Genomic DNA, 26472 nt, shown 5'->3' with positions numbered 1-26472 from the left:
ATATATAGGGAAATAGTCTGATTTAAAAAAAAAGTATATCCAATGAAAGATGTATATAAATACTAATTTTCATGAAAAAATTGTATTGATCCATACATTTTTTAAAAAGTTATAGCACTTTAAAGTAAAAAATGTAAATTATAAAATCGAAAATTTTCACACAAAAATTGCATTCGGTAGCCGTTTTCACCATGAAGACAAGTCCAGAGGTCAAATTTTTTTTTTTCAAATTAAAGTACATTACATTAGCTTTAATTTAAGATATATATAAAAGTGTCAGACCTTCCGGAACATTTTCAAAAGTTAAGTTGAAAAAGTTAATTTTTTGTGAAAAAGTTGTCATTTTAAATCCCTCCCTGTGGGCAGAAAAAGGGTCAAATTTACAAAAAAAATATACCAAATGATAGGTAAATACATCAAGCATCTATAAAAAAAAAAAATTATATTGATATGTTCATTTTTGAGAAAGTTACGGCAGTTTTTAGTAAAAAAAATTGAAAAAATTTCGAAAATTAGCGATTTTTAAATTTGTAATTTTTTTGGAGGTTTCCCCCATTTACGGGGAACGAGGGAAATTTTTTCAATTTTGAAGGGTAATGTCTTCGACTAGATACGATTTGTGATCTTTTGACGTATCGTTGAAAGAAATCCGTTCGGTGAGAGCTGAGAAAAAGTGGTAACAGACACACAAAAAAAAAAAAAAAAACACATCATAGTAAAACCAATACCTTCTCAGCTTCGCATCGAAGCTAAAAAGAGTTATATCTCAAATATCTCAATATTAAAACATATTCTAAGAAAAATTAATAGAATAAAATAATTTAGAATTATGTATATCGATTAGGAAATAAGTTAGGGGTGGTGTGAGGATGAACAGACCTAAATAAATTTTATAAATGCTTGAATTTCGAATCCCGATCATCATTTTTACTATAAATCCTTATTTGATACCATAAAATGGTTTCTAACTGAAGAATTATTTAACTTTCAGGATATTGTTACAAATGTTTCTCCTCGTATAATTAGCTCATCATCAATGGCCAATAGCTCTGGAGGTTATGGACCTGAACAAAACGCTTTCCTTAACATCGAACTGATATCAGAAAAAACTACTGACTATTGGCTACATTCAATTCGTGAGCTAAAACGAGACTTTCCTCAAAAGGTATATAAAAGTCTTCAATTTATTATATTTTAACCCGTCAAAAATATTATCATAATTTTCATATGCTAACTATATAATATTAATAAATGCCAAGGAAACTTTACTAATGAAATACGATATACTTAATTATGTAATACTTAACTAGATGTTTTTATAATATTTAATTATTTTCCTGTTTTTATTATGAATTGTATTAATTTAGATACTAGTTGCAAGTATCATGTGTGCTTTCATCGAACAAGATTGGACAGATTTGTCGAGGAAAGCCTGCGAAGCTGGTGCTGATGCATTAGAGTTGAACTTGAGCTGTCCGCATGGTATGGGAGAGGCGGGTATGGGTCTTGCTTGTGGTCAGGTTTGTAAATTATTTCTTTATTACTACGTATTATCCTCAAGTATATTGATCATTTATAACTTAAATTGTTATGTAAACCCTATGATGTCCATAAATGTTTAATTAATACCCAGAATCTACTGATAGTAGTACAATATCAAATAAATATTATTATCTATCAATTTTTATCCGCGTTGATGTAAGGTAATTAATCTTAATGTAACAATAAAAATTCGTTTTATTCAATCATTTATCATTTGGTTTTTAATTAATTATAATTTATTTCAAATTATATTTTTTTAAATTACTATTCGATTTGTAAAACATTTTTAATTTTTCATTGGTTAATAATATTAAATAAAAATAAGAATTCCTCTTATTATAATTGAAAAAAAGTTTTTACATAATTAGTTATTACTAAGACATGTACATTGTGCATATATTTTTAAATAAAAAATATGATACGAAATTTTATATCACATTTTTTTATATTATTTATCACATAGAAAATTTTAAGGAAATTACTTTGTTTTGATTTTTATTGCTGAAAAACTTTAATATGCTTGTTATTATTTAGGATCCAGATTTAGTTGAAAACATTGCCCGATGGGTAAAAAAGGTTGCTCAACAGTATAAAAATGATAATGGACAAGGAACTGCTAAACGAGCTATTCCTGTATTTGTGAAATTGACACCTAACATTACTGACGTAGTGCAAATAGCCAAAGCTGCTAAACGTGGTGGAGCTGATGGTGTGACAGCAGTCAACACTGTGTCTGCTTTGATGTCTTTAGACTCTAGAGGTCTACCTTGGCCAAGAGTAGGCCAGAAAAATATCAATGAATCTTCTGTGAACACCAAAACTCTAAATTTCAAGACTACTTACGGTGGTATGTCCGGAAACGCCTGTCGGCCGATCGGACTCAGAGCTGTTTCAGCTATATCTAAAGTTTTAGGACCAGAACCAGAAGGACTAGCTATAATGGCCACTGGTGGCGTAGATAGTGCCGAAGCCGCTCTGCAGTATATACGTTGTGGAGCTGCCGTCGTGCAAGTAAGTGAATAATAAAAGTCAAGGTTTATTGCAATCGAAATGAAATAAGGCAATGACTGGACTCAGGGGCGATAGACAAAATTGAATGCAATATGTTTATTATGAAAGAAAAACGCACTAACGCAATAACCATTCGTAAAAAAGTGACAGTACATAACAATAATTATGAAATAAGGTCATTAGTTTGAATTGTTAAATTGAAAAATACTCTTGAATTTGTTTACACTGGTTACATTTATTGTTATGATTGTACAACATTTAGATCAATTATAAATATATTTTAAGTACTTACATAATGTTTTCAAAGTTAATAATGACGAAATTGTTTAATAAATTATACTGCATTCAGTTATACTTGGGTAATTATTTTAGATGAATAAAAAATTATCATATCATTGTTTTAAGGTATGCAGTGCTGTTCAAAACCAAGATTTTACATTAATTCAAGATTATTGCACTGGACTAAAAACATTATTGTATCTTCAAGCTAACCCACCATCATCAAATGTAGGCGAATGGGTAGGTCAATCTCCTCCAATCCCTATATCATTACAAAAAGGAAAACCAATTGTGCCTGAAACATCCATAAAAAAAAATGAGTTGAAAAAACTATTGTTGGAATTGCCTGAAGATGATCTCGAAGAATTTAATAAAACCATAATTGAAGACAGTAAAGATGATGATGAAGCTATAGTAAGTTTTTCGGTGACTTTTTGAACAGCTAATTATGAATATTGTTTTTTGTAGTCTCTTCCACATTTCGGACCATATTTGAAAGCTAGACGATTACTCCATGCCATTAATAATAAAAAATCTGAATTGATTAAATCTTCTTGCCAACTGGATGTCAAAAAGTCAGAAAAGTATAATGAATATGTAGTTCCACCTACCGTGAAAAGTCTCATAGGACACAGTATACCTGCAATTGGACCTTATAACGATTTAGACAATGCCGCACAAACTGTTGCTCTCATTAATGAGGTAATTTTTAACTAATGTATTAATTAAATAGATGCTTAGTCTTGGTGGGCTTGTTAAACATTTTAGATTTTAAATAGCAAAACTTTGGTGACATCAAACGTTTTTATTGAAATGCTCCAAAATATTTAAACACTCTCGGAAGAGTGACAAATGCTATTAAATATTTTGTTCATTGTCATTTTACAATACATAAATAGATCATTTTTTTATAATCAAGCGATCAACAGTTTCTTCTTACATTTAAATATTTATTTTAATTATCTAACGTTTTACTAAATTCAAACAAAATAAAATTGCATTACGTTAGTTTAGTTAAATAGGGTTTCAACTTTTTTTATTCATATGTTAATTTATTTTTAATTTGTTCATATTTAATTAGGATTCTTGTATAAACTGTGGTAAGTGCTATATGGCATGCAATGATTCTGGATATCAAGCTATTGAAATGAATCCTCGAACTCACGTTGTTCGTGTTCACCCTGATGATTGTACAGGATGCACGTTATGCTATTCTGTTTGTCCTATACCAGGTTGTATCAGGTACTTAAATATTTAATTTAAAAATTTAAATACTAAACATATATTATAAAAAAAGAGTTTATAAAGATTAACTTAAAAAACGATTCTCATAATAACTGAGTATCTCACATTGAAGTCAATGGCTTCGATAGAATTTGACGATATCGTGAATTGAATAAAAAATTGTCAATATAGTCAATATTCGATTAGCAATTAACTTAGTAATGAATTTTTCACTTCGATATTTTTTTATGCAGCTAATGTAAAATAAATTATTTTTTCATTTAATACCTAAATAAGTTTGTTAAATAGGCATAGCATAAACTACGTATCTGTAACAATAAATTATTATGTTTTCACTTTTTTACAATATATATTATTTTATATGTGTTATATTCATAAAATATTATCTCATTGAGAAATTCCACCTAAGCTCTATCATCAAATTGTATTATCGGTATGCGAATTAGAGTACTTGAGAGTTCAACGTATACACATCATTAATATGATATATTAAATTATTAATAATATATTAAATTTTATTAACTTCAATAATTTATGTATATATATATGTACTTGATTTTTCAGTATGGTGCCGAAAACTGTACCTCACATTTTGAAGCGAGGTACCCGCTGTGAATTATTACCCACTTATGGATTTAAGCCGTCCTCAAATCCGTCAACTCAGTCCATAAGATCAGCAGTTCAATAAGTACAAGTTCAACCGCTTACATGTTGCAGAGCAAAGCTCAACGGTTTAATATGAACAGTTTTGTTATGTACCCTTATCGTGTTTTATTTCTTTAGTGTATTTACAGATGTTTAAGATTACAGTTTTCTGAAGCATGTTGCTTAAAAAGTATGTGTAAAGGTTACACAATTATTATTTTAACTGCTGCACAAATTCCAATCCTTTACTTTTGGTTTTTTCTTTATGAATATTCGTTATGTCGCCAAGACTCGTCGTATACGCAATAATATGCTAATTAAATGTATAACGTAATCATATTATTATAAAATTTTATTAAGATAATTATGCATATTAGTGATAAGTAAATGTACATCATATAATATTTTAACAGAACAAAATAAATTAAATTAATTGAATTTTGAATAAAAAAGGACTGTTGAAGTTTCTATCTTAATTTTATGTAAAATTTACTAGCATTTGTTAACGGTGGGTTGGGATAATTATTATTTATAGTTGACTACTATTGATCTTAGACGATTACATAAATCAAAATATAATGGAAAAACGCCAAAGTTGTGAAATATAATAGAATTATTTTATAACTTATGTTGTCCGCTGCATAATGCGTGCATATATTCAAGTATGTTTGTAGTATTAAATGAATAGATAAATTAAGATATATACTATGTAGGAATAAACTAAAGCATAAATATGTATGTAAACACAGATGATAATCAAACCAAATTATTTGGAATGCATCAAACAATGAACATTTTTTAAAACTTTCATTTTCTTTTATGTATAATGATAACTGTTATTATTTTAAACAGGTCTCAACTTTTTTGGCCTTACTCTAATTTCTATTTATTATTATTAGTATCTATATTGTAGACCCTACACTTTGTAAGCTAATAAATAACTATATAGGAATCAAAAATGATTTCTTTGGGAACTTAATCTGATTTTGACTTCATTAATTTTTTTAACTCGCATCATTTACGCAAAATGATTGAATTATTGAATTAAGGTTATTCTATAAAATATTATAATACATTTTTTAACTACATGTAATCTAATTAATAAAACACAACTGTACATACATTTTTATTTATTCAATGTAAAATCTATACTTTTGTAAATATTTAAAAGTATTGTTTAATTGTTGGTAAATGGTTTTAAGCTTTGTCTATCAATAAAAAAAAATTATTCAATATGTTTTGCGATATTGATTTATGACATTTTCAATAAAAAAAATAATAATATAATATAAATTTTGCTATATATTTTTTTTTTATTTAAAGTTATGTAACTTACTGTGAGCTAGCCTGTGGCACTAGTCTTAACTGTATCAAATTTAATTTAGGTACAGTTTATGATACAGGAATGAGTATAAATTAATGTTAATTTCTATATAAAGTTATTAAAATAAGACCTAGAGTCTAATAATAAATAAAAAAATTTTAAATTTGGATTTTTTAAAAACTAACCAAACCTTATTTACGGAACAAGTAAACGATTATACAATAAAAAGGTAGTCGTGTTGTGTTGGCGGGTGACACCTGTAAAAAATTTACAAAAATTATGTTCATGATTCATGATTGCTTTAAGTTGCTCTCCTTCAAAATTAGATTTTTCAAATTTTATAAAAAATTATTTGTTTATTTGATACTTCCGCTTAAGCTAAAAATTCTTATAGAAGACAACCAGTTTGTAGAGATCTTTATACTAATATGTTATTCATTCATTATAAGTAATTTTTTTTTCTATATTCAACAGAGTAACTTTAGTAAATTATCGTCTACCGCAGTTAAAATTAGGGACCGTAAAACAAACTTATGTAAACTTTCAGTAAATAATATTTTGTTATATCATTGTGTATTTGTAATTATTGCTCTAAATGTTTTTTTAAAAATCATCATCTGCATATCAGAACATGTGTCGGCTAAAATAGGGTTTCAGTACAGTTATTACCTTGACGTAAAAACAGATCAATTTGTTCTTTCTACAATGCATATCATTACCCTAATCTATATAATAAAAGTTAATTATCAGGTTTAAATTAAATTTGTCAATTACTACACTTCCCGTAATGGCCGTGTTTTTTTTTTTATATCGACTTAAGTAGTTTAAGTGGGCGTAACAGTTTGTCTATGTACCGAGGTCGGTATCGTCGAGAAGTTAGAAGACTTGTCGGCGTCATGGATCATGTGAAAATACATCTATAAATAATCGTCTAAATATTTATATATCGCCGGTTGTAATATAACTTACTGGGGTCAATCTAGTAAATAGGAAGGGTCGAGGACTTTTCCACTAAGGCCCTGTAAAGTTTATACGGATCATCGTGCCTATCGGCCTAAAGAGGAGTGATATAGATAAACGTACATGACTAAGCGTGTGGAACTCCTTGGCCTTTGACCATCCAAGATCTCCGCTGTGCAACCGATTCAATCGAAGCTTATTGGGATTTAACAGTAACGTAAATAATTATGATGTACAGACTCACACGGTAAAAAATAAACAAGAGAATCCAATCCTCCAGTTCAACCTATCAAGGCTGATACAGTCATGGCAGTTGTCGTGGTTTTACAGTCATCGATCGATCGGTTAGCCGATCAAGGCCGTGCTTTGGCTTTTGGTTTGATCAAGTAACTAGAGGTTAAGGTTAATGACAAAGTGTAGTGTGAGAGGGAGCTCAGAGGCCAATCAGTGTAGCAAAGCGTCAGTCTGATTATTGGAAATTTGCTGAATATGTTTCCGGTAAAAAAAAATTTAATTTAGACCGCAATTATAATGATTAGAATTTAATCTTCGATGTTATTGTTACCTTCGGTAAATTTTTTCCTCTACTGACCCGTTTACGATGGAAAAAAATCCGTTTACTGAAGCGTTCACAGTCTCGTGCACAACCACACAAAGCTCTACTGAAGCTTTCTACGTGAAACACTGACCAGGGAATGTCACAAGGTCGTCACATATGATCATTATAATAATAATAATAAACATTTCCCTTCTATTATTATTGCTTGGTTGCCGTTGCTAATAACCAGCGTGTATAATAATAGTAAAACGTCATTTTGTTAGGCCAGCCTGTGAATAGTAAGTACGTATATAATTGGTGCTAAGTTCTAATAATAATCACTCGATATTTTTTAAGTTTACACTATAGCGTACTATTTATTAAATGGTTAAGGTGTTTTTTACAATACGACGATTTAAAGTATAATGAACACCGAAAAAACGTCACGTAATACGCAAATCTAACAAAATGGAGCAAATAAAAGATCTCGTCCGTTAAGTTAGTCTCGATGACCAATTGTGGTTTTCGTGCATCGTTGACTGTCGATTTTCATTGCTTTTTATGTGTAATACTGATGAATATCAAATATATACTGAGAAAAAAAAACCCATTTGAAAAACGGAATATTACGATTGTACTTGAACAAAAATAAAAAAATTAAAAATTTAATGAGTTTAGAGCAATTTGAAAACAACAACAATTTTGAGTACACAATAGTTGACCACACAGGCCAAGGACGCACGTCTTTCAAGCTTTGTCAGTGGGTACATGTTTGTTTATTATTACTTATAAATTTTGGACAGTTTGATAGATAGATGGATTTAGTTCTTATACAATACAATATTCTCAACAGAGTGAAATTTCCTTTTGCGACTACTACCTATGATAAATACTACAATAACGTCAAGCCGCGTAAAGGTTACCGGTTGATATTTTGTCATTTATATTAATATGAACATTATTATGTTAAGCACATAGAAATTGAGAGGATAGAGAGAGTCAAGGTTTGCAAATACAATCGTATTAATAATCAATCAGCGACGGCGAATTCAATGTCATGCAGATCGTGCAGGCGATTTTATGGACAAACCACCCGGCTCAACTCGATTATATCATAAAAATATAACCAATGTAATACCGACCGAAAAATTTTTTATTGTACCCCACTGCCAACTTACTATCTGACGACTAAGGGTGATGACCGATGGCCACTGTCATCCTGGCTGTAATTTAATGCAATTAAAATATTTAAGCAGTGGGCACATTTGATGGTCACCTTGCACTTTTAGTAGCCGCCCGCCAAGCATTTTCTGTGACCCCGACGAGCGGCTCATTGTGTAACTTACCTGTATGGCACATATTTTAGCTTTTAATAATTGTTATTCTTCGGTACCTACCAATTATTTAATTATAGTATACACAAGCGAATAATGCGCTAATTATCCCTCTTTGACCTCTCTTTCTCTATGAAGATTAAGTTCACCAGCTAAACCCCGTGTTCCCCTTCCCCGGTTTACACGAGTTTCCACTGCCGCCATCCGATCAGATGAAGCGACACGCCGCAGTCAGCTTGGCGTTTTATAAACCAGTCGTCATTGTAACGGCGCATGGTAAAACGCGTTTGCGAATCGCTCAACACACAGTGTACCACTTTGGTAGTTTAAGCACACACGCAAGTTCTCGAGTCTCGTTTAGATCAGTTGTCCAAGTGATTATGATAACCGACCCTTATCTTAGCAAACGTTCCGTTGAAATCACATTGACTCGCCGCGAAGGATACGATCGAGTCGGCTCCCAACAACGATTCAACTTTTCCGCCGTCCGAAGTCATTGTCACCAACTCTTAGTGTCATCCTCCTGAAATTTATTTTACGTCTTGTATAACAGAAGCACATTCTCAGACAAAAAGGTAAAAATGAATCGATTTTATTTGAGATGTACGTTAAGGGGTGTGTCGAGGGAAAAAAATGATCCTTAAATGAATAATACTAAGAAATCCTTATTACTACCTATATAAAAATATGAGTGTTCATACTTATCGTTTTCAATAGAAATATTAAATTTATACTTCGGTATGATTTTTTTCATTGCATTCCTCAACTTAATCATGTATATATATTATTGTTCTTATCGTTATTCGATTAAATTCCCTACTTACATAATAAGCAGAACTTAATTGAGTCCCAGTTATTTATTAGACATATAAATAATACATCATTATAAGGTTGTTATTCTTTCGTTTTTAGTCATATGATAACATGAAAAAATTGTCATTATTTATAAAAACTTGAAGAAAATTTTAAATTTATAAAAATTAGACGATGAACAAATTTAATAAGTTTTATGAGCTAAAAAATATTATAATTTTTCTGAATATTTTTTTTCCTTTTAAATTTCTAAAGGACAAATCCAAATTTTTTAAAAGGATATTCTAGAAACAATACTTTCTGTTTAAATAATACTTAATCATATAAATATAGCAAATTATTTGAGTTTTATATACGTACATTAAAAGTTGACATTTCTTTGAAATTGACCGTGTAATTAAATTTACTTTAGGTTTTTGTGCCAGGGTAGAAGTACATTTATTAAAATTTTATGAGTATTAAAATAATTTTAATTATTTAATGGAAAACTTGAATATGATAAATAAATAGTGAAATTTGTATTAATGGGGTTATTGAAATTTCTGGAAATTTTTGTCCTTTGGTATGTGTATACCAAAATACCAAGATCTTAAAAAACGCATTTTTCACTTATGTTAGTTTGAGTGACTTCATGTCAGAGATCACCGAGACTTTTTGTTATGGTTGGGTTGGGTTTGGTTTTTAGAGTGATAGAAAAATTTTTATGCAAAATGGGCAAAAGAAATTGTTTTGTAAATCCTTTGTATCTATCGACATAAATGTGATGGCAAAGCACGTTGGTATGTTTGTAATTTTTTGTCTTTGTAATCACTTCATTGTCATAAGAGAACCAGTAATTATTTGTTCATTTGAAAACTAGAATATTTCACGTATGATTGGCATGCTCCATTCGTATACAAAATAATAGGCGATTAAAAGTTTCATGTAAGAATTGTCGATACAAACTTGTAAATGATACAGTTGATAAGATTTTATATTGAAAGTATACAAAAGAGTTTAAGAAATTTTTATCTGTCGTATAATAAATATTTTATGGAATTAAAAGATAAAAAATATACATAAACGGTACTTTGTTTCAACTAATTTTTGATGTGCGTAAATCGTCACACTAAAATAATATTACTGATGATTACATTGTATTGTTGTAAGCCATGCAGAATTTATGCTTCTGACCTCAAACATTTGTTACGATTTTGACTTGTACCATGTAAAGGTCAGTTGTCTACTAGAAGACATTTTTTATTTCCTAGATTTATTTTAACACTTTTAAACGATGCTTGACGTTTACTCTATTTTAGTCAAATTACATCATTGTATTATGGAAAACAACTTACAGAAGAAATTAGTTAAAACAATTTAAAAAGTATTAACTATAATAATAAAATGTTTTTAGATGGTTCAATGCCTTTTTCATTTTTTAGCAACGCAATAATTTTTGATAAATTGTAAATTAATGACAAAGGTATTACCGTTTGTTTTTTGTATAATATTAAGTGAAATCTTTCATGATTTTCAATTTTTATCAACGTGACACGTCATTTTTAATTATTGATTGATTTGTTTAGAAATTATCATTAATTAATCAATATATTAATACTCAAAGACACGATGGCTAAGAGTACATGAACTGTTCTGTAATCTAATAATATATTAGGATCAAATATTCACAATCGCAATAATCAATTTAGTTTTGTAAAATATAATTTAAATATTTCGATGTGTAATTTTTGTAAAATAGGGTCTAGATGTTGCTCAATTAGCATAAGTGCAATGATTCTGAATATTTGATTACTATAGGTAATCACATTAATTATGTTTGCTTTATCTAATTTTGCTTTCGACTTATTATGTCTTCGAATCAAGCTGTGTTATTATAATAATCACCAGTGTGTTGTGATTTACATGAAGATTGCGCAGCTGTTAAAAATTTTTCGAAAGTACACGACTCACACCTGACATCTACTGTAATAAGAATCGCACTCGAACGTCTTTATTAGTGAGTTCGTGTTAATTATTACATTATTAATTAAATTAATAGAATAAATAACACCCTTATACCATACACTTTGCAATTGCTTTTGATATTGAGTTCCTCAAAACGGGATAACATGCAAAAAATAATTCCTTAACAGGATGCCTGTTAAATTCTGTAAAAAGTTATCCTAGACACTTTTGAAATGAATCAGTTGTGAGGACGCCGGCCGTACGGGGTCAAGTAGTTAAGTATACATTGTAAAGCAAATGTGTCGCCGACTTGTGCCGGAGGCGCTGATTTTTATATTTATTTCTTTAATTTTTTCACAGTCAATCGACGCTAATGATCATTACCACTATTACCGTATAAAGTCATTGACAATTGACATAGTATTGCTATTATAATGAAGTTGGAACTAATCAAAAGATTTAAGTTCCGTACAAATGTAAAGGTAAGGACACGCGTTGGTCGTGTAGGACGACTGTTGTGTTGATAGGCCTACTTACCGATTACCTCAATACATTATCTTGAAATCTTTGATCTGGGATTCAGTAGCTAAACAAAATATTCTATTTAATAATAAAATATATACTTGTTTGCTCGTGCACCGTTCAATAACATTTTTCTTATTGGTATACATGTTATTTTCAAGATTTTTGTTTTTATTGCGTTACACTTCTTTTTTCGGGCCACTTGTGTCGCAACACAAAACTGAAGTGATTAAACTAAGCCGGCGGCACTGGTATTGATAAAAATATAGTATCTTTTCTTCATAAAAGTGGTTTGAATTTAACATTTTAAGTTGTTGCGATCATCGTTATTAATATCTTTGAACTCAAACTGCCGAAGAAAAATTTCACTAAGGCAACGTTTGTCCAGATGTTTGCCTTCACAAAACTTGGATAGGCAGAAAAACATTTTGTGCAATTAATAGGCTTTCAAAATAGTCGACTTTTTGTATATTTGTAAACAACGCACTCAACCTGATGAACTATTGAGAAACATTTTATGTTTCCTAATGAATATTTTATTGAAATGTATTTTTATTTTTATACAATTTTAACTTCAGAAATTCAATTATAACTTTTAATTATCGTTGAATAAAATTTCCCTTGGAATAATTAGTGTTTAATTAATGTTGTGCAATAGTTATTATTAAGAGATAGGTAATATACCATTGGGTGCAGGGTAAACAACATAGTATTTACCTCGGTCTGACACTATTAACTAACTATTACAGTCTAATCAGTTTTTGTGTAACTTTATATTTCTCATAATGTTGTTATTATAGTTATCTCATAATGTTACTTATTTAACGCATTATAAATATTAAGTATTTATTTAACAATAGCTCCTTAATTACGCAGTATAAAATATTAGTTTTTTATTTCCAAAAGTTTGCATAGATTATACATTTATACTAATTTCATGTAGTGTTGGTTTACGATACACATTTTGAAGAAGAAATATAGGGTGAATGTTACTTTTAGCTGGATATTTTTAAGATACCTTTTCATTTTTTTTATATACACGTTATGATTGAATTTTGATTAAAAGATAAAAAAAATATTACAATAAATCTTGCTATTTGAAAAAAATAATTTCACACCTTTTATAAATGGCTAACACTCTTTGGCGATTCTAAGAAGAAGGATCAAGAGTTATACCCTTAAATATTTATGTATCAATGACAGTTTTCTTTCTAATAATGAATTCTTGTGAAACTCGTTTAACCTCAACTTAATCTCAAGATTCGTTCCAATAACAGGTTAAAATGTCATCTCACTATAAAAGTATCAAGACACTTAGACAAACATTATATTATTTTTGTAGCATAACTAAGTAAAATATTTTCAAAGATGATAAAATCTTCTGATAAAATGTATGTATAAAATTACACTAATATAATATAATTTTCATTAAAAACATTTACAATAGACTATTGGTAATCAGGTCTTACAATAATTCAGTACCCCTAGAAAATTCGGTTATTATTTTGTACTGTTATAGCTATACAGGATGTTCAGTAAATAAGGAAACGAATTTCTATTGTACTCATTGCTTGTAACAATTTAACTGTTTCCTAACTTACTGAACACCCTGTATAAATACTAGTGATGGGCAAAGACATAATTTATCACATCGATATTTTTTGTATTTTGTTGTTATCGATATCGTTATTTAAGAAACACTATTTTTTAAAACTTCAAAATGCCAACTATCACAAGCTTTCATTTTAAACGTTCAGAAAATAGGCTAGTAAATATTTAATACAAGTAATTAAAAAAAGAATTATTCATAAGTATTAGTTTACATATACGTATATTTTGAACAAAAGGGCAATATTATATCTCGCAATAGTGAAATAAAATTTTAAAAATTACAAAAAAAACATTGAATCTTGATAATTTTAACGTGACGATACATCGAACAATGAAATTTCGATATCGGTATCAAATATTTGTCCCCGCATCAATATTATTGCTTAACACTAATAATTACTATCTGATACAACAAAGTCTTGATGAGGTTTTTTAAATTTAAATCAATTAACATCAATGTAATGTGTAATTATGAGTGGTATATTAATTTAAAATGTTTGTAAACCTTGTTAACTTAGGTGCAAATAGATTAGTATCTACTATCTGTAAGTGCAATTCAAATCATAATTGAGACTTTTTTCCTACAGTTCGACAAACAATTCCAAATGAATCTTCTTTGATGTTTTCGAAAGTATATTAATAAATGTGACTCAATATTTTAAACTTTTGGTCGTGTGATAAAATGTTTTGAAATCTTGTACACATAAGTTTTTACTTATTGTGTGATGTAAAGATATAAATTCGCGAGAATAGTTTAATAATTTTTGCGATACCAATTTTGTTATCAAATAATTCAGCCGCACCCAATGTCTGGCCATGAATTATTTTGCAATTACCTTTTTGGCCTTTATCCTATGCAGTCTGCACACCGGAGATGGCGGGTAAATTCTAGCGTTTTGATGTAACGAGGTTATTATTTAGTGTCCCTCAACTTCATACTGAATGACGATTGCTATGTATCTGTTAGAATCCCGAACCGGTTGTATTTTTTTTATGTATCTGGATCACTATTTGATCACTTTTGTACACATAATGACACTAATAGGTACATTAGACTTAATGATTACTATTGATTTTATTTCGCGAGTTTTCACTAGGAAGTTATAGAAATCGTGAGACCTGCCTAGAGATAAATTTAAATCATAAACGGTTAAATTAACATTGGCAAATTATCGTGCTGAATTTTTCTCCTCTTGCGCCGCAGGTGTCCTCGCTGACCGTCGGTTCAAGGTAAAAACTTTTCTTCCGGCCACGAGCAGCCGCCAAACTCACATGTCCAGTCTTTTAGACTTAGTTGTGATAATTGACCCACAAGAATAATAGCCAACCGACACGTCATCCATAACATTGTCTTAATGATTATTACTTAACATAAACGCGAATTCCACGAGTCTATTTCTGTATGAATCACATCATTAAGTCTTAAAAAAAAATAGTAATAATAATGAAATCTTTCTAAACTCTAGTAATAGTTTTCCAAAAAGTTTACCGAATGATTTAACCATCGGCTTATGTGGACTAGTACATGCGCGATTCACTTTGATTTAAATGTGTAACTTGTTTTTATTTCGTTAATTACTGACTGAAGTGACAAAGTATTTTTAATTGTATTTATAATTTTAATATATTTCGAGAACACTGTTGGCATGTTACTTATTTGGTCTTTGTAATTTAATGAATTTCTCTTCGTCAGCCAAAACCAAAACACAATCGATTTATTATTATTGTTATTGGTGTTGTTGTTGATATCATTGCTTTTGTCACTTATTGTTTATTCAATTGACATCGTCGTTGTTACGTACTATAAAAAAAAAGAAGATCGAACAATAAGAAAATAGTATAAACACGACTTAGTAGCTCTTGACGTAAACGGATATTTTTCCTAACACCTTCCTTTCCAATCTATTACAATTTTTGAACGTTTTTATACTTCATCATACCTAAAAAAATTTCTGTATCTGGACATCATAAGTTTTCATAAATCATTGGATTATCTTCTAAATATTCTAATGAAACTTAAATAGGATATAGTATTAGATAAAAAATTAGTTCACGGTCAACATTAGTTTAATGGTTGAGCTACTGTTCAACAATGTAATTTCTCAATTGTTAATTCAAAAATAATTCTTTCAATACTCATGGCTTATATTAATTAGGAATAATAAATAATATACAATAACTCCGTAAACCACAAGAATATGCTTATTGAGCAGCGTATACCACATTGTTATATAAACTCATATGCTTAGCACTTATAATGGTAACAATGCTATCAAATACATGCTACTTAAGTGAATTCGCACTGATTTTTTTATTACTAATTATTACGTCAAATGTCATACAATGACTGGAGTTAATTCTCAACTCAAACAAAACACAGAAGTCCTGCCAGAAAGAAACTTCTACACATATTATGTATCAAAATCTAGTCATCTAGACTAGACTTGTGTCCGGGTTAACATCCTTACATGCATACCAATTATTTTTTATCAAGGTCGATAGCAACCCGTTTTACAGTGGCTAAAAGTATTCATACTTTTTATTTTATTTTGGTATACACATTTTTTTTGTGAATTTATTCATAATTTAATTTTAAATTTAAATTTGGAATAAGTCGAATGTTACAATTATAAAAAAATTTAAACATGAGGCGATATTTACAGTTTAACAATTCGGTACTGATTAATACATTATTAATATTATTTTTGCTATATAACATATCGTTTTTTTTATTTATATAATTATTTGCTTGGGTCTTACACAAGAACATACTTGACACTTATAAATAAATTGACGATTATTATGCACATGCTAAAGTAGGTATATATACCTTTAAGGGAAACAATTATAACAAGAGTATTTATAAATTTAAAAAGGTCACTGGTTAAGCTGAGTCTAATAGAGCACAATAAAACCAGTGATGGCTAAATTGAGGTTAGATTCAACAACAGCAACTGAGCAGTTGCATTGAATCACATTTGAAGATTACAAAAAAATTGGTATTATGTGATAATAGAAAAATAATTTACCAAAAAGATTAAAAAAATTGCGTAGTAACAGACATGCATGTCTTTATAGTGTCGGTACTTTTCTTAACAATATTATACGCTAATTAAGTAACTAAAACAATTAGTAGTGAACCATTTAGTGTAAATATCGTTTACTTAAATGTGCTACAACCAATTGAGTTTTGGTATTATTTATTTTTAACTAAAGTTCATCATTAGTTATTAAACACTTGTAAAATTGTAAGTGTATAATAACTGATAAGAATATGATGAAATAATACTTATGAGTAGTAATAGAATAATAATAATATTAATATTAATAATAATAATACATCTTCTCGTGTTTTTATAGGTCGTCGTTTTGTAATGTATGAATTTAATAGTTGAATACAGACACTATAAAACGCGTTAGAGTTATTATACTTCCTTAAAGCTTTTCTGATGTGTATAATTTTATTTTAAACAGCGTAAAAATTAAAGACAAGCTGATTATTATGTTATTATCTTTTACGGTCCGAAGACACGTTATATTAAAATATAACTAATGATTTACTGCGAAAAAAGATGATACTTCCTCGATAATAAAATTAACTTCAAGTGCATAGAAATTGTGCTCATTAACGTTAACCATGAATGTTTTTTTATGTTTACGGTAATCGAGTGAAATAGAAACTTACATTGAATTTTAACCTTTATCTTCCGATTGATACGAATTTCAATGTGCAGCAAATATATGTATTAAAATATTATAATACATACACTCAAATTTGTATATTTGTTATAATTAAGTCATCATGATGAACGCGTAAATCAGGAAATCTTGAGGTACCTCAATCACGTGTACTACTCTCGTGACTGGAAATTATATCAATAAGTTCGTGAAATGGGTTTTTCTCAAGAGTTGGCGATGATATAATGTCGTAGGATAAAGACAATTATTTTCATTATCTTTTTTCGCGTGGTCGATAAAAATTCACAAATCCACTACAAATATGTGAGCACTTTTTGTCTCCCTGTATAAAATACCTGATTATTCTGAGGAGTTGGTTTCACTGAATTTACAACGGGGGATTTAAAATAGGAACCTCCCATAGAGTGATATATTTCTATGTCATATGGTTCAGTAACGTTAAATGCATTTGATTAGTTGACGTTGAATGTTCTAGTCGTGAACACTCAGGGCCATTAAATTTTTTTTTAATTCTGTTATTAATAAAGTTTAAATAAAAGGTTACATGAATTTAATGAATTAAACTTGATAATAAAAGTGGAAATGCTTCAGCAGGAGTGGTTAGTTTTTTTTAAAAGTTTTTACTAATTTTTACTTAAATGTTAAGTAACGTACTAAAAATTATTTCTGTAGTGCGATTTCAATATAAATATTTTGTTATGAAATTACATCTGAATGTCGATATCACAGCAATCAATTTAAGTTTTTAAATACATGAAAACCAAATACTCACCAATTAATTAATTAAATAAATTCTAGCACGATAAATGCATTTTGACGACATTATAATTGTTATTAAATGTTCTCACTAATTATAATAAAATTAAACTTGAATCCATATTCAGTAAAAATATGTCAAAGGTTCTGACATTGTTTCTTTGAATACTTTTTACTTATAAGTTAACGATAAACTATAATTTATCACTTCAATGCAAAAACAAAAAGAAAGATATTTATTCAAATAAATGAATTTCAATTTATTAATTAAAATTTTTATGAACTCCCAAAATAATTTAATGTTTATTATTTAGAATTTGTACTAAAATATAAAATAAAACAAGTAATAATACATAGAGTCAAATAATTATTAGTCAAAATTTTCTTTTACAAAATGAAATAGAATTTAGAGTTTTATTATTTTATGTATAATTATTTTTACTATTATCATTATTTGTTTATTTATCATGCGTTTTTAGAATACATTTATTTTATACTTGCATATTTAAGTTTAAACTATTTTTTATTCTCCATTAATTATTAATTTAATATATTCAATAGCTATAATGAATTAACGAACAATTTATAGTTTCATTTGCTATATTTATGATACTCGACATAAAAATAATTTATTGAGCTTTCATGGGACATAAATTTATCTTGAATTAAAATTTGTTCACAGTAATTATACTCATATTTATATATATTTTTTTTAAGATAGTACATTATTTAGGAAAATAATAGGATTTTTTTGTAAAAAAAAAAAAAACGTTATTATTATATATTCTGAGGGTGTTATACTAATTTTTTATTATTTTTTTTTTACTTCATTATCTATTATCTAGAACCAAAATAGAAACTTAGCATGAAGGATATCTATTAATAGTTTATGTCTTATACCTGCATTGCTTAATTTTGTCAATTTTAAATATTTATTAGCTGCTACGCGAAGCTGAGAATGTATTGAATTTACCATGATATTTTTTTTTTATTATATTTCGTTTTCTAATTATATATGTGTGGCGTATTGCCCCGTCGTTGACAACAAAGTCTTCTATTGTGATTTTTTTTTAATAATCTTAACATGTGTATTTTTTTATAGGACCTGTCATTGTTCATGGTCACAGTCGATTCCGGAAAATTGCCATAACAATTGTCCGGCATAACCAGTAGTGTTTGCCGTGACAAGAAGAGGGTGTATAATTTAAACACCACTTGTCTGGATAAATAAAATTCGACACGTCCGTATTAGTATCTTTACTATTATTGTTCAAATATATTTAGGTATTTTGAATAAACGACTATACTTTAGAATAGATAATAAATAAAAATATTAAAACACAACAAACGCCTAATAATGGAGAATCCACCAGCTTACAACGAATACTACAAAAAGCGTTCGGTTTCATCGTATTCATTAGACTACGTTCCACCGTCGACGAACCTCATGAACGGGTCTTCAACGTAAGTACTTATGTTAAAAAACGTTATCTAATTTTGATTGTTAAAAAAAAATATGTAATTTTCCAATGGGTTACACATACTAGAACTATCTAGCTTACTATAAAGGGCCGTGTAATATGATAGATAAATCAGTTGCCGTATGGTTAAGTTTTAAGCTGTACGGCCATTGATGACCTACTGTACATTCATATCGCACCAAATTTCTATTTAATTACATTCGGTGAATAATTTCTAATTATTTATTAATTTTTTTCCAAATTTATCAAAAAAACAATTGTAAACACTTTTTAATTAAAATAAATTATAGTACTAAACTAACTGAACAAGACTCTATTGGCGAGCACCCATTCACAATATCAGCATCAACTATGGGTATACCAGTTACAAGTGGAACTAACACCAAAGGGAACTCATATGAAACCGAATATGATCCATTTGAACACCGTGATAAATCTAAAGCTACTACGTAAGCGATTGAAAAAAATATATATTATATTTTTACAGTAATTAAATATCTGTAAACTTTTTATAGTGACTCTGGAGCATTGTTACATTTAATTAAGAGTAGCTTGGGATCAGGTATATTGGCTATGCCCAGCGCGTTCAAAAACTCTGGATTAATATTCGGTCTCTTTGGAACTATTGCTATTGGTGCCTTGTGCACTCACTGTATTTACTTACTTGTAAGTAAAAACAAATTAGAGTGTAATGAATTAAAGTAAATTATAATTTTTTTAAATTAAAGGTTATATGTTCCCAAATTCTGGCCAAAAGAATTAAAAAACCTTCATTAGGATTTGCTGAAACAGCTGCAGTTGCATTTGAAACAGGACCAAAAAAATTCAGAGCGTGGGCTCCATTTGCTAGGTAATTACCTACAATTTTTTTAAATATCTTAAAAATAAAAAGAAAGAGTGTTAAATAACATACATTAAAGCCCATTAAGTTATTATAAATTTAAGATGAATGATAGTTGTTATAATAACAGTTATATTACTTCGTCACGAAACATTTTATCAATTGAAAAAAAATAAAGTCTTGCAAGTCTGTAATGAGAAATTCATAAAAAAAAATAGTAATAATTGTTATTGCATAGTTAGAAAAATGTTATTAAAAAAAATTAACAAATATTAGTAAGAAAAAATGTGTTATAGGTAAATGTTATGAAAGTAAAATATTTATTACGAAATAACTCATCAAAATAGTTTTTTTTTACAATCATTGGATTGGTATATTCTGGGAAATTCATTATTAAAATGGTTTCTCATTGACTTTTACATTGGGATTATGGTGATTTTTTGCTACCGTAAAAGCGCATGTATGGTCACCCATCCGTTTACCTACAGCGGAAGGCGTGGCTTAACACTATAGTTTTGTGAACAACTAGTTTTCACAATACGCAGCAAAATTGTATCTTTACTTATTTGAATATAATTTTTAATCCGTAGTTCTTAATTTGATAAATTATTTATTATGTAAAATCATTAATCTATTGAGTACATCATTCTTCGCCTTGAATTAAATAAACATAGATGATACATTTTTTATGTGCTATATCAGCAACCTATACATGGTGCCGGCTATAATATTGCTGAATTGCTAATATTCATAATAAAAAGTGTGATTTTTATTTATTATTTTAAAATTGAATAAACTGTGTATCAATTTGTAGAAAAATGTTTATTATATTATAACTTTATACAATTGTAAAAAAAATATACATTATAAATTTAATTAATGGATAATTTACTTTATTCAAGGCTATTTGGTTCAGGAAATAATAATTACAGCATGAGATTTTTTGATTCTTCAATTTAAAGATAAAAATAAAAAGCTTAAAAATACTTGTTTGATATTTTAAAAATATTCCAAACAATTATTTTAAACTTCTTTACACAATTATTAATTATGTTCTTAGAGTATAATTAAAATAAAATATAAGTATTTCAACTATAATGTATATAATTTAATAGATTATTATTTTTTTTTTTGTTTTTTATCAGAGAGTTTGTTAATGCCGCCCTATTTGCTACATATTATTTTGGCAACACAGTCTACGTTGTGTTTGTAGCTACATCTTTCAAACAAGTAATATAAATAATCAAAATTAATAACAATTAACTAGTCTGTTAAGAGTATAGTATCTCAAACTAAAAACCTGTTATACAATCATAAAANTATTGTATATTATTAATAACAATTAACTAGTCTGTTAAGAGTATAGTATCTCAAACTAAAAACCTGTTATACAATCATAAAACTTTAAGATTGCTATTTTGAAGACATTCTACTTTTACTACTGTCAATTTCCTTAATTTTAGGAGTTATTCCACAAAATACATTAAATTTCATGGTTCCTTGATTTAGTTAATTAAAAATACATAAATCAAGTTTTTATAAATTCCACATTCCATACTATTTTATCAACTGCCTGATCTAATTTTTTTTTATTATACTCAGTAATTTATCTTTTGGTTTAAGTAATTTTACTTACTGTGTATATGTCCATAGAATTTACCTATGTAAAAGACCTTGTTATAATTGTATCTATTAACTTGTGTAATTTAAAATAAAAAATATCATCTAAGGTCACTCAATTTATTCATTTGTAAATATTATTACAGTAATAAGCAATATAAGTACATACGTTTTGAAATAAAATTATTTAAATACATTCCTTAAATTATTCTTGGCATAAAATCAAACTCATAATTTTAACTTAAACCCTTAGTTTCTTTTATCCATAATATTTTGCTTAAAAGTAAAATGTTTTTGTTTTTATTAATTTCATTTAAAATCTGTAAGTTAAAAAAAATCGCAATTGCTATATTCGTATTTATTAATATTTTTGCAACTGTTATTCAATCATAATTTAAAGTTTCGTCTTTAATACAACTAAATTACTAAAACAGATAACCATTAACCCTGCGGTGATAACTACTTTTATTAGCGTAATGTACACAAAAGGTAACATAATTATAGGTATTAACCTAATTTAATTATATTTGTACAAAGATATTATTAAGTAAGCATTAAATTTACTCGTAATACGAAAATTAAACAATTCATCAATTTCATTCATCAAGTTTGAATTTAAACAACATTAGAGTACAGTGTACAATAAAAATTAATTTTATTAATTCAATTAACATTTTTATTATTCATATTGTTTTTATAGATATTTTATATAATTATATTGATTTTTATATAATTTTTAAATAAAATGTATCATTATATTTTAGGTATTTGATAATCACGTAAATGCAGAGTATCATTGGCCAATTCAAGTATGGATTTTAATGCTAGCATTGCCATTAGTTCCACTGGGCCTTATCAGGACGATGAAAGTTCTAGTGCCTTTTTCGGCAATAGCTACTACTTTTATAATGGTGGGATTATCAAGCACAATGTACTTTGTAGTGGCCGGAGAAAGTTTTATTACTTCAAAGGATTATAAGTCTTCCAACAATTATATTGCTCCAGAACCATTACCTTCTATCGATTCACGACCGTGGATAGCACCATTAGCTCACATGCCACTTTTCTTTTCAACTGTTCTTTTTGCCATGGAAGGCATTGGTACTGTAAGTAAAAATTGTAGTAGTTGAATTTAAATGGAATTTTAGTCTTAAATAAACTAAATTACTATAAACAATAAAACAAAATAAACATATAGTAATGTTGTACTTTTCAATAGGTACTACCTATTGAAAATTCAATGAAGAACCCTCAACGTTTTCTACAAAAATTTGGTGTCTTAAATAGCTCAATGGTGTTAGTCGTAGCCTTATACACTATGGCAGGATTTTTAGGTTATTTGAGATTTGGACCAGCAACATTGGGTAGCATCACGCTCAACTTGCCTGAGGATATGTAAGTTTCTCAGACATAATTTTGATAATTAAACACGTACAAGTATTTAAATCTTCCAGTATTTAATGATTTTTTTTTTGTATTTTTAGATTTGCCGAACTAGTAAAAATCATGGTAGCACTCTCTATCTTATTCAGTTATGGGTTACAATTTTGCGTACCATCAGAAATTATGTGGAAACGTATAGAGCCTGTTTTACGCCGACGCCGGGAGTTGCAACGCAAACGCAAAGGCATTCCCTCAGCAATTTGTGATCTTCCAGTTATTTCCCAACCTTCAATGGAACTCGACTATTACACTATGCGAGGATTGATGATTCTCGGAACGGGTAAGTTTAATTCACACACGCGCATTAACAACTAAGCATTAACATATTATTTTTTTCCATTACAGTTCTTATAGCAGCCCTCGTACCAGAGTTGTCACCTTTCATTTCTCTCATCGGTTCAATATTTTTCTCCATTCTAGGTCTCTTCTGTCCAGCTGTCATACATATTATTACATTCTGGGCCGATGATAGTAATCCCAAACGAGAAACTAATAGCAGGTTTGTCTTCTGGAAAAACATATTGGTTATTGTCATATCTTTAGTGGCATTGGTGGCCGGAACTTATGCCAGCATGATCGACATTATTCATTTCTATAAAGTTCAAAGTCAACAAGGATCAATCAATATCGCATTAAATACTACAACAATGTCATCTGGTGGTAGTGATGTATGAAATTTTCTGGTAAACACGATAACTGATTTTAAGATTGTAATTAATGGAATGATACTGTAAAAACTTCAACACAAACCTAAGAAGTATTGAGAATGCTAGTTTTTAACAATTTTATATTAAGTTTTAAATTATTATAGTGTTTACTAAGCATATATATATATATACTAAATGAGATATAAAAGATAGACTCGTAAGTGACAAAAGGTAAAAAAATAGGTTTCCCAAATCTTTGAATATTTTTTTTAATTTGAAATAAGGAAATTAAAACTTGGTTTTAATATTTTTTGTTGTACCTTTTAGTATGCTTTTTGGAGTAAAATTTTAAATAAAGCTCTATATAAATATTAAAGACTTTTTTTAGATTAAAAAAATAGTGTGGCTAAGCAACTTACTTCGCTAAACCACTATTAAAATTCTACCTTTTTTATTTCTTGACTAAATTCCTATGTCCATCATTGTAAAATATATATGCACCATTAGTCTATTATGTTTAATTTTTTATTATTTAGCAATAATAGTTACCATAAACAAAATATGTACAGAAATATTTATATGCTTAATTTATTTCTTGTGTTTGATTTTAAACAAATTTTGGTGTTTAATTCTACTTGAAAAGGTGCTATGTTTAACGTTACCAATAATAATTTATTGTCTAATATTTTTATGTATAAAAATGTAACTTTTTAGTTATAAGTAGTTGTAATAATTTTTTTAAATAGTATTGTATTAAGTAATTTTAAATTAAGTATTATAAAAATATAAGCAATAGCTTGTAAATATTTTTTATTGTAATAATACATTTTTTAATATGTTTTATGATATAATCTTTAATTTATTTTATAATAATTTGTATATTTTATATGAAAACATAACAATAAAATCCTATAATTTAATAACCCATTTGTTCAACTTTTATAATAAGACATATTTTTCTTCCATAAAGTTTTTGCCATGACGAATATATTTAATTCTTGTTACCGATAAATGTCATTAATAAGTGGGTTGAATTACTAAACAAAATTTAATTAATCGTTAAAGTTGAAGTAAAAATCTTTTGATAGGACCAGAATATGATATATAATGTTATATTTTTATCAGTTCATTCAGAATAATAATTCTTTACTTTATAACCAATAGATTTAGCTCAAAAAACAACTATGAAAATAATAAAACATCAGTATTTCATTATTTCATTTGTAGTTTAATGTAATTAGTTTTAGCTTTTCTTTCTTTGCATTCTCTGCGACATTTTTTTTAAATTATTCTAAATGAATACATAACCTCTTCCAGAAGTTAAATCAATATCTAATAAAAATTATATTTATAAACTCTTGTATTCTTCAAAATTATAGTTCATTGCATATTTAATACAATTCAACAACAACTTAGCTGTTCACTAATAGTTGATGTGTTCTTAACACAATATAACGAGATATACTGTGTTAAAAATATATCAACTTAATGATGATTAATTAAATATTTATAAATATGAGATGATACTGTATCAAAATTTATTTGTTTTATTTCAATTATTTATCTCATGAGAATTATTTTGTATATTCATTATAAACATCTAATACAAATATTAAAAAAAGAAAAATTAAGTATCAGGTGATAAAGAAGATGATATCAACCAAAGTAAAATCTAGAAGTACCAAAAAATAGATTGTCTTTATCATCTTAATGTTCGTTAATTATTAATAATGATGATTATCTAAAATAAATTGTATGTCTGCTTATTTTTATTATTCTATCGATTCAAAACCTTAAATAATATAAGTATCCAATATACTTTTGTGCATATTAAGTTTATTCTTACTGACTATATTATCTAATAATAAATTTTGTCATACAAACAATTTTGAAATATTACTTAGAAGCACAAATTAATTATTTTAAGAAATTTTAAAGTTTGATGATCGTTCTAATCTATAGGAGTGGGAAGAACATTTATAGTGGGTCTTGCAATCTACAATATTTATAATTTAATATTATCTATTCTTCTAAATATGAAAATTTTGCGTAGAAAGACATTAACTTATATCTAGAAAGAAACTTAATAAAGTTTACATAAAAGATATCAGGTAATATTTTAATGGTATAAAATACCATTAATCAATGAAATAAAATAATGTAAAAGTGTTTTAAATAATAATGATAATTATAATTCATAGTTCCCAACTTATTTTT

At 27.7% G+C, this 26472-nt stretch overlaps 2 protein-coding genes across 8 annotated transcripts in view; both read left to right on the top strand.

Moving 5' to 3' along the window:
* Window positions 1-5371, top strand: part of LOC126899739 (dihydropyrimidine dehydrogenase [NADP(+)]) — a 15837-nt gene extending 10466 nt beyond the window's left edge. For all 4 annotated transcript variants that reach the window (XM_050674889.1, XM_050674885.1, XM_050674887.1 and 1 more), the window contains exons 13-19: window positions 992-1165; window positions 1368-1520; window positions 2077-2553; window positions 2959-3246; window positions 3301-3534; window positions 3914-4074; window positions 4642-5371. In XM_050674889.1, the coding sequence (XP_050530846.1) occupies window positions 992-1165; window positions 1368-1520; window positions 2077-2553; window positions 2959-3246; window positions 3301-3534; window positions 3914-4074; window positions 4642-4765 (1611 nt within the window). In that variant the 3' untranslated portion in view covers window positions 4766-5371. The remainder of the gene's footprint in view (window positions 1-991; window positions 1166-1367; window positions 1521-2076; window positions 2554-2958; window positions 3247-3300; window positions 3535-3913; window positions 4075-4641) is intronic.
* Window positions 5372-9116: 3745 nt separating this feature from the next.
* LOC126899740 (proton-coupled amino acid transporter-like protein pathetic) lies at window positions 9117-24923 on the top strand. 4 transcript variants are annotated; one of them, XM_050674891.1, is made up of 11 exons: window positions 9117-9453; window positions 19326-19464; window positions 19536-19687; window positions 19995-20153; window positions 20220-20370; window positions 20433-20554; window positions 21691-21775; window positions 22930-23271; window positions 23385-23560; window positions 23650-23888; window positions 23954-24922. In XM_050674891.1, exons 3-11 carry the CDS (start codon window positions 19581-19583, stop codon window positions 24280-24282), a joined length of 1710 nt encoding a protein of 569 aa, XP_050530848.1. In that variant the 5' UTR covers window positions 9117-9453; window positions 19326-19464; window positions 19536-19580; the 3' UTR covers window positions 24283-24922. The 4 variants fall into 4 exon arrangements, with proteins under 4 accessions (XP_050530848.1, XP_050530847.1, XP_050530849.1 ...); XM_050674890.1 differs by having other exon boundaries at window positions 19326-19687; XM_050674892.1 differs by lacking the exon at window positions 9117-9453 and adding an exon at window positions 17919-18066 and having other exon boundaries at window positions 19326-19687.
* The last annotated feature ends 1549 nt before the right edge of the window (window positions 24924-26472 follow it).

Source organism: Daktulosphaira vitifoliae, unplaced genomic scaffold (genome assembly GCF_025091365.1).
Source record: "Daktulosphaira vitifoliae isolate Bord-2020 unplaced genomic scaffold, ASM2509136v1 Scaffold_2, whole genome shotgun sequence".
Lineage (NCBI taxonomy): Eukaryota > Metazoa > Arthropoda > Insecta > Hemiptera > Phylloxeridae > Daktulosphaira > Daktulosphaira vitifoliae.
This window is presented reverse-complemented; position numbering and strand designations above follow the sequence as displayed.

Excerpts from the sequence above, each read along its gene's own strand:
- LOC126899740 (XM_050674891.1), top strand. The coding sequence starts at position 19,581 with ATGGAGAATCCACCAGCTTACAACGAATACTACAAAAAGCGTTCGGTT. Across the intron at positions 20,154-20,219 it reads GATAAATCTAAAGCTACTAC|TGACTCTGGAGCATTGTTAC; the intron begins GTAAGCGATTGA and ends AACTTTTTATAG. Across the intron at positions 23,561-23,649 it reads CTCAACTTGCCTGAGGATAT|ATTTGCCGAACTAGTAAAAA; the intron begins GTAAGTTTCTCA and ends TTGTATTTTTAG.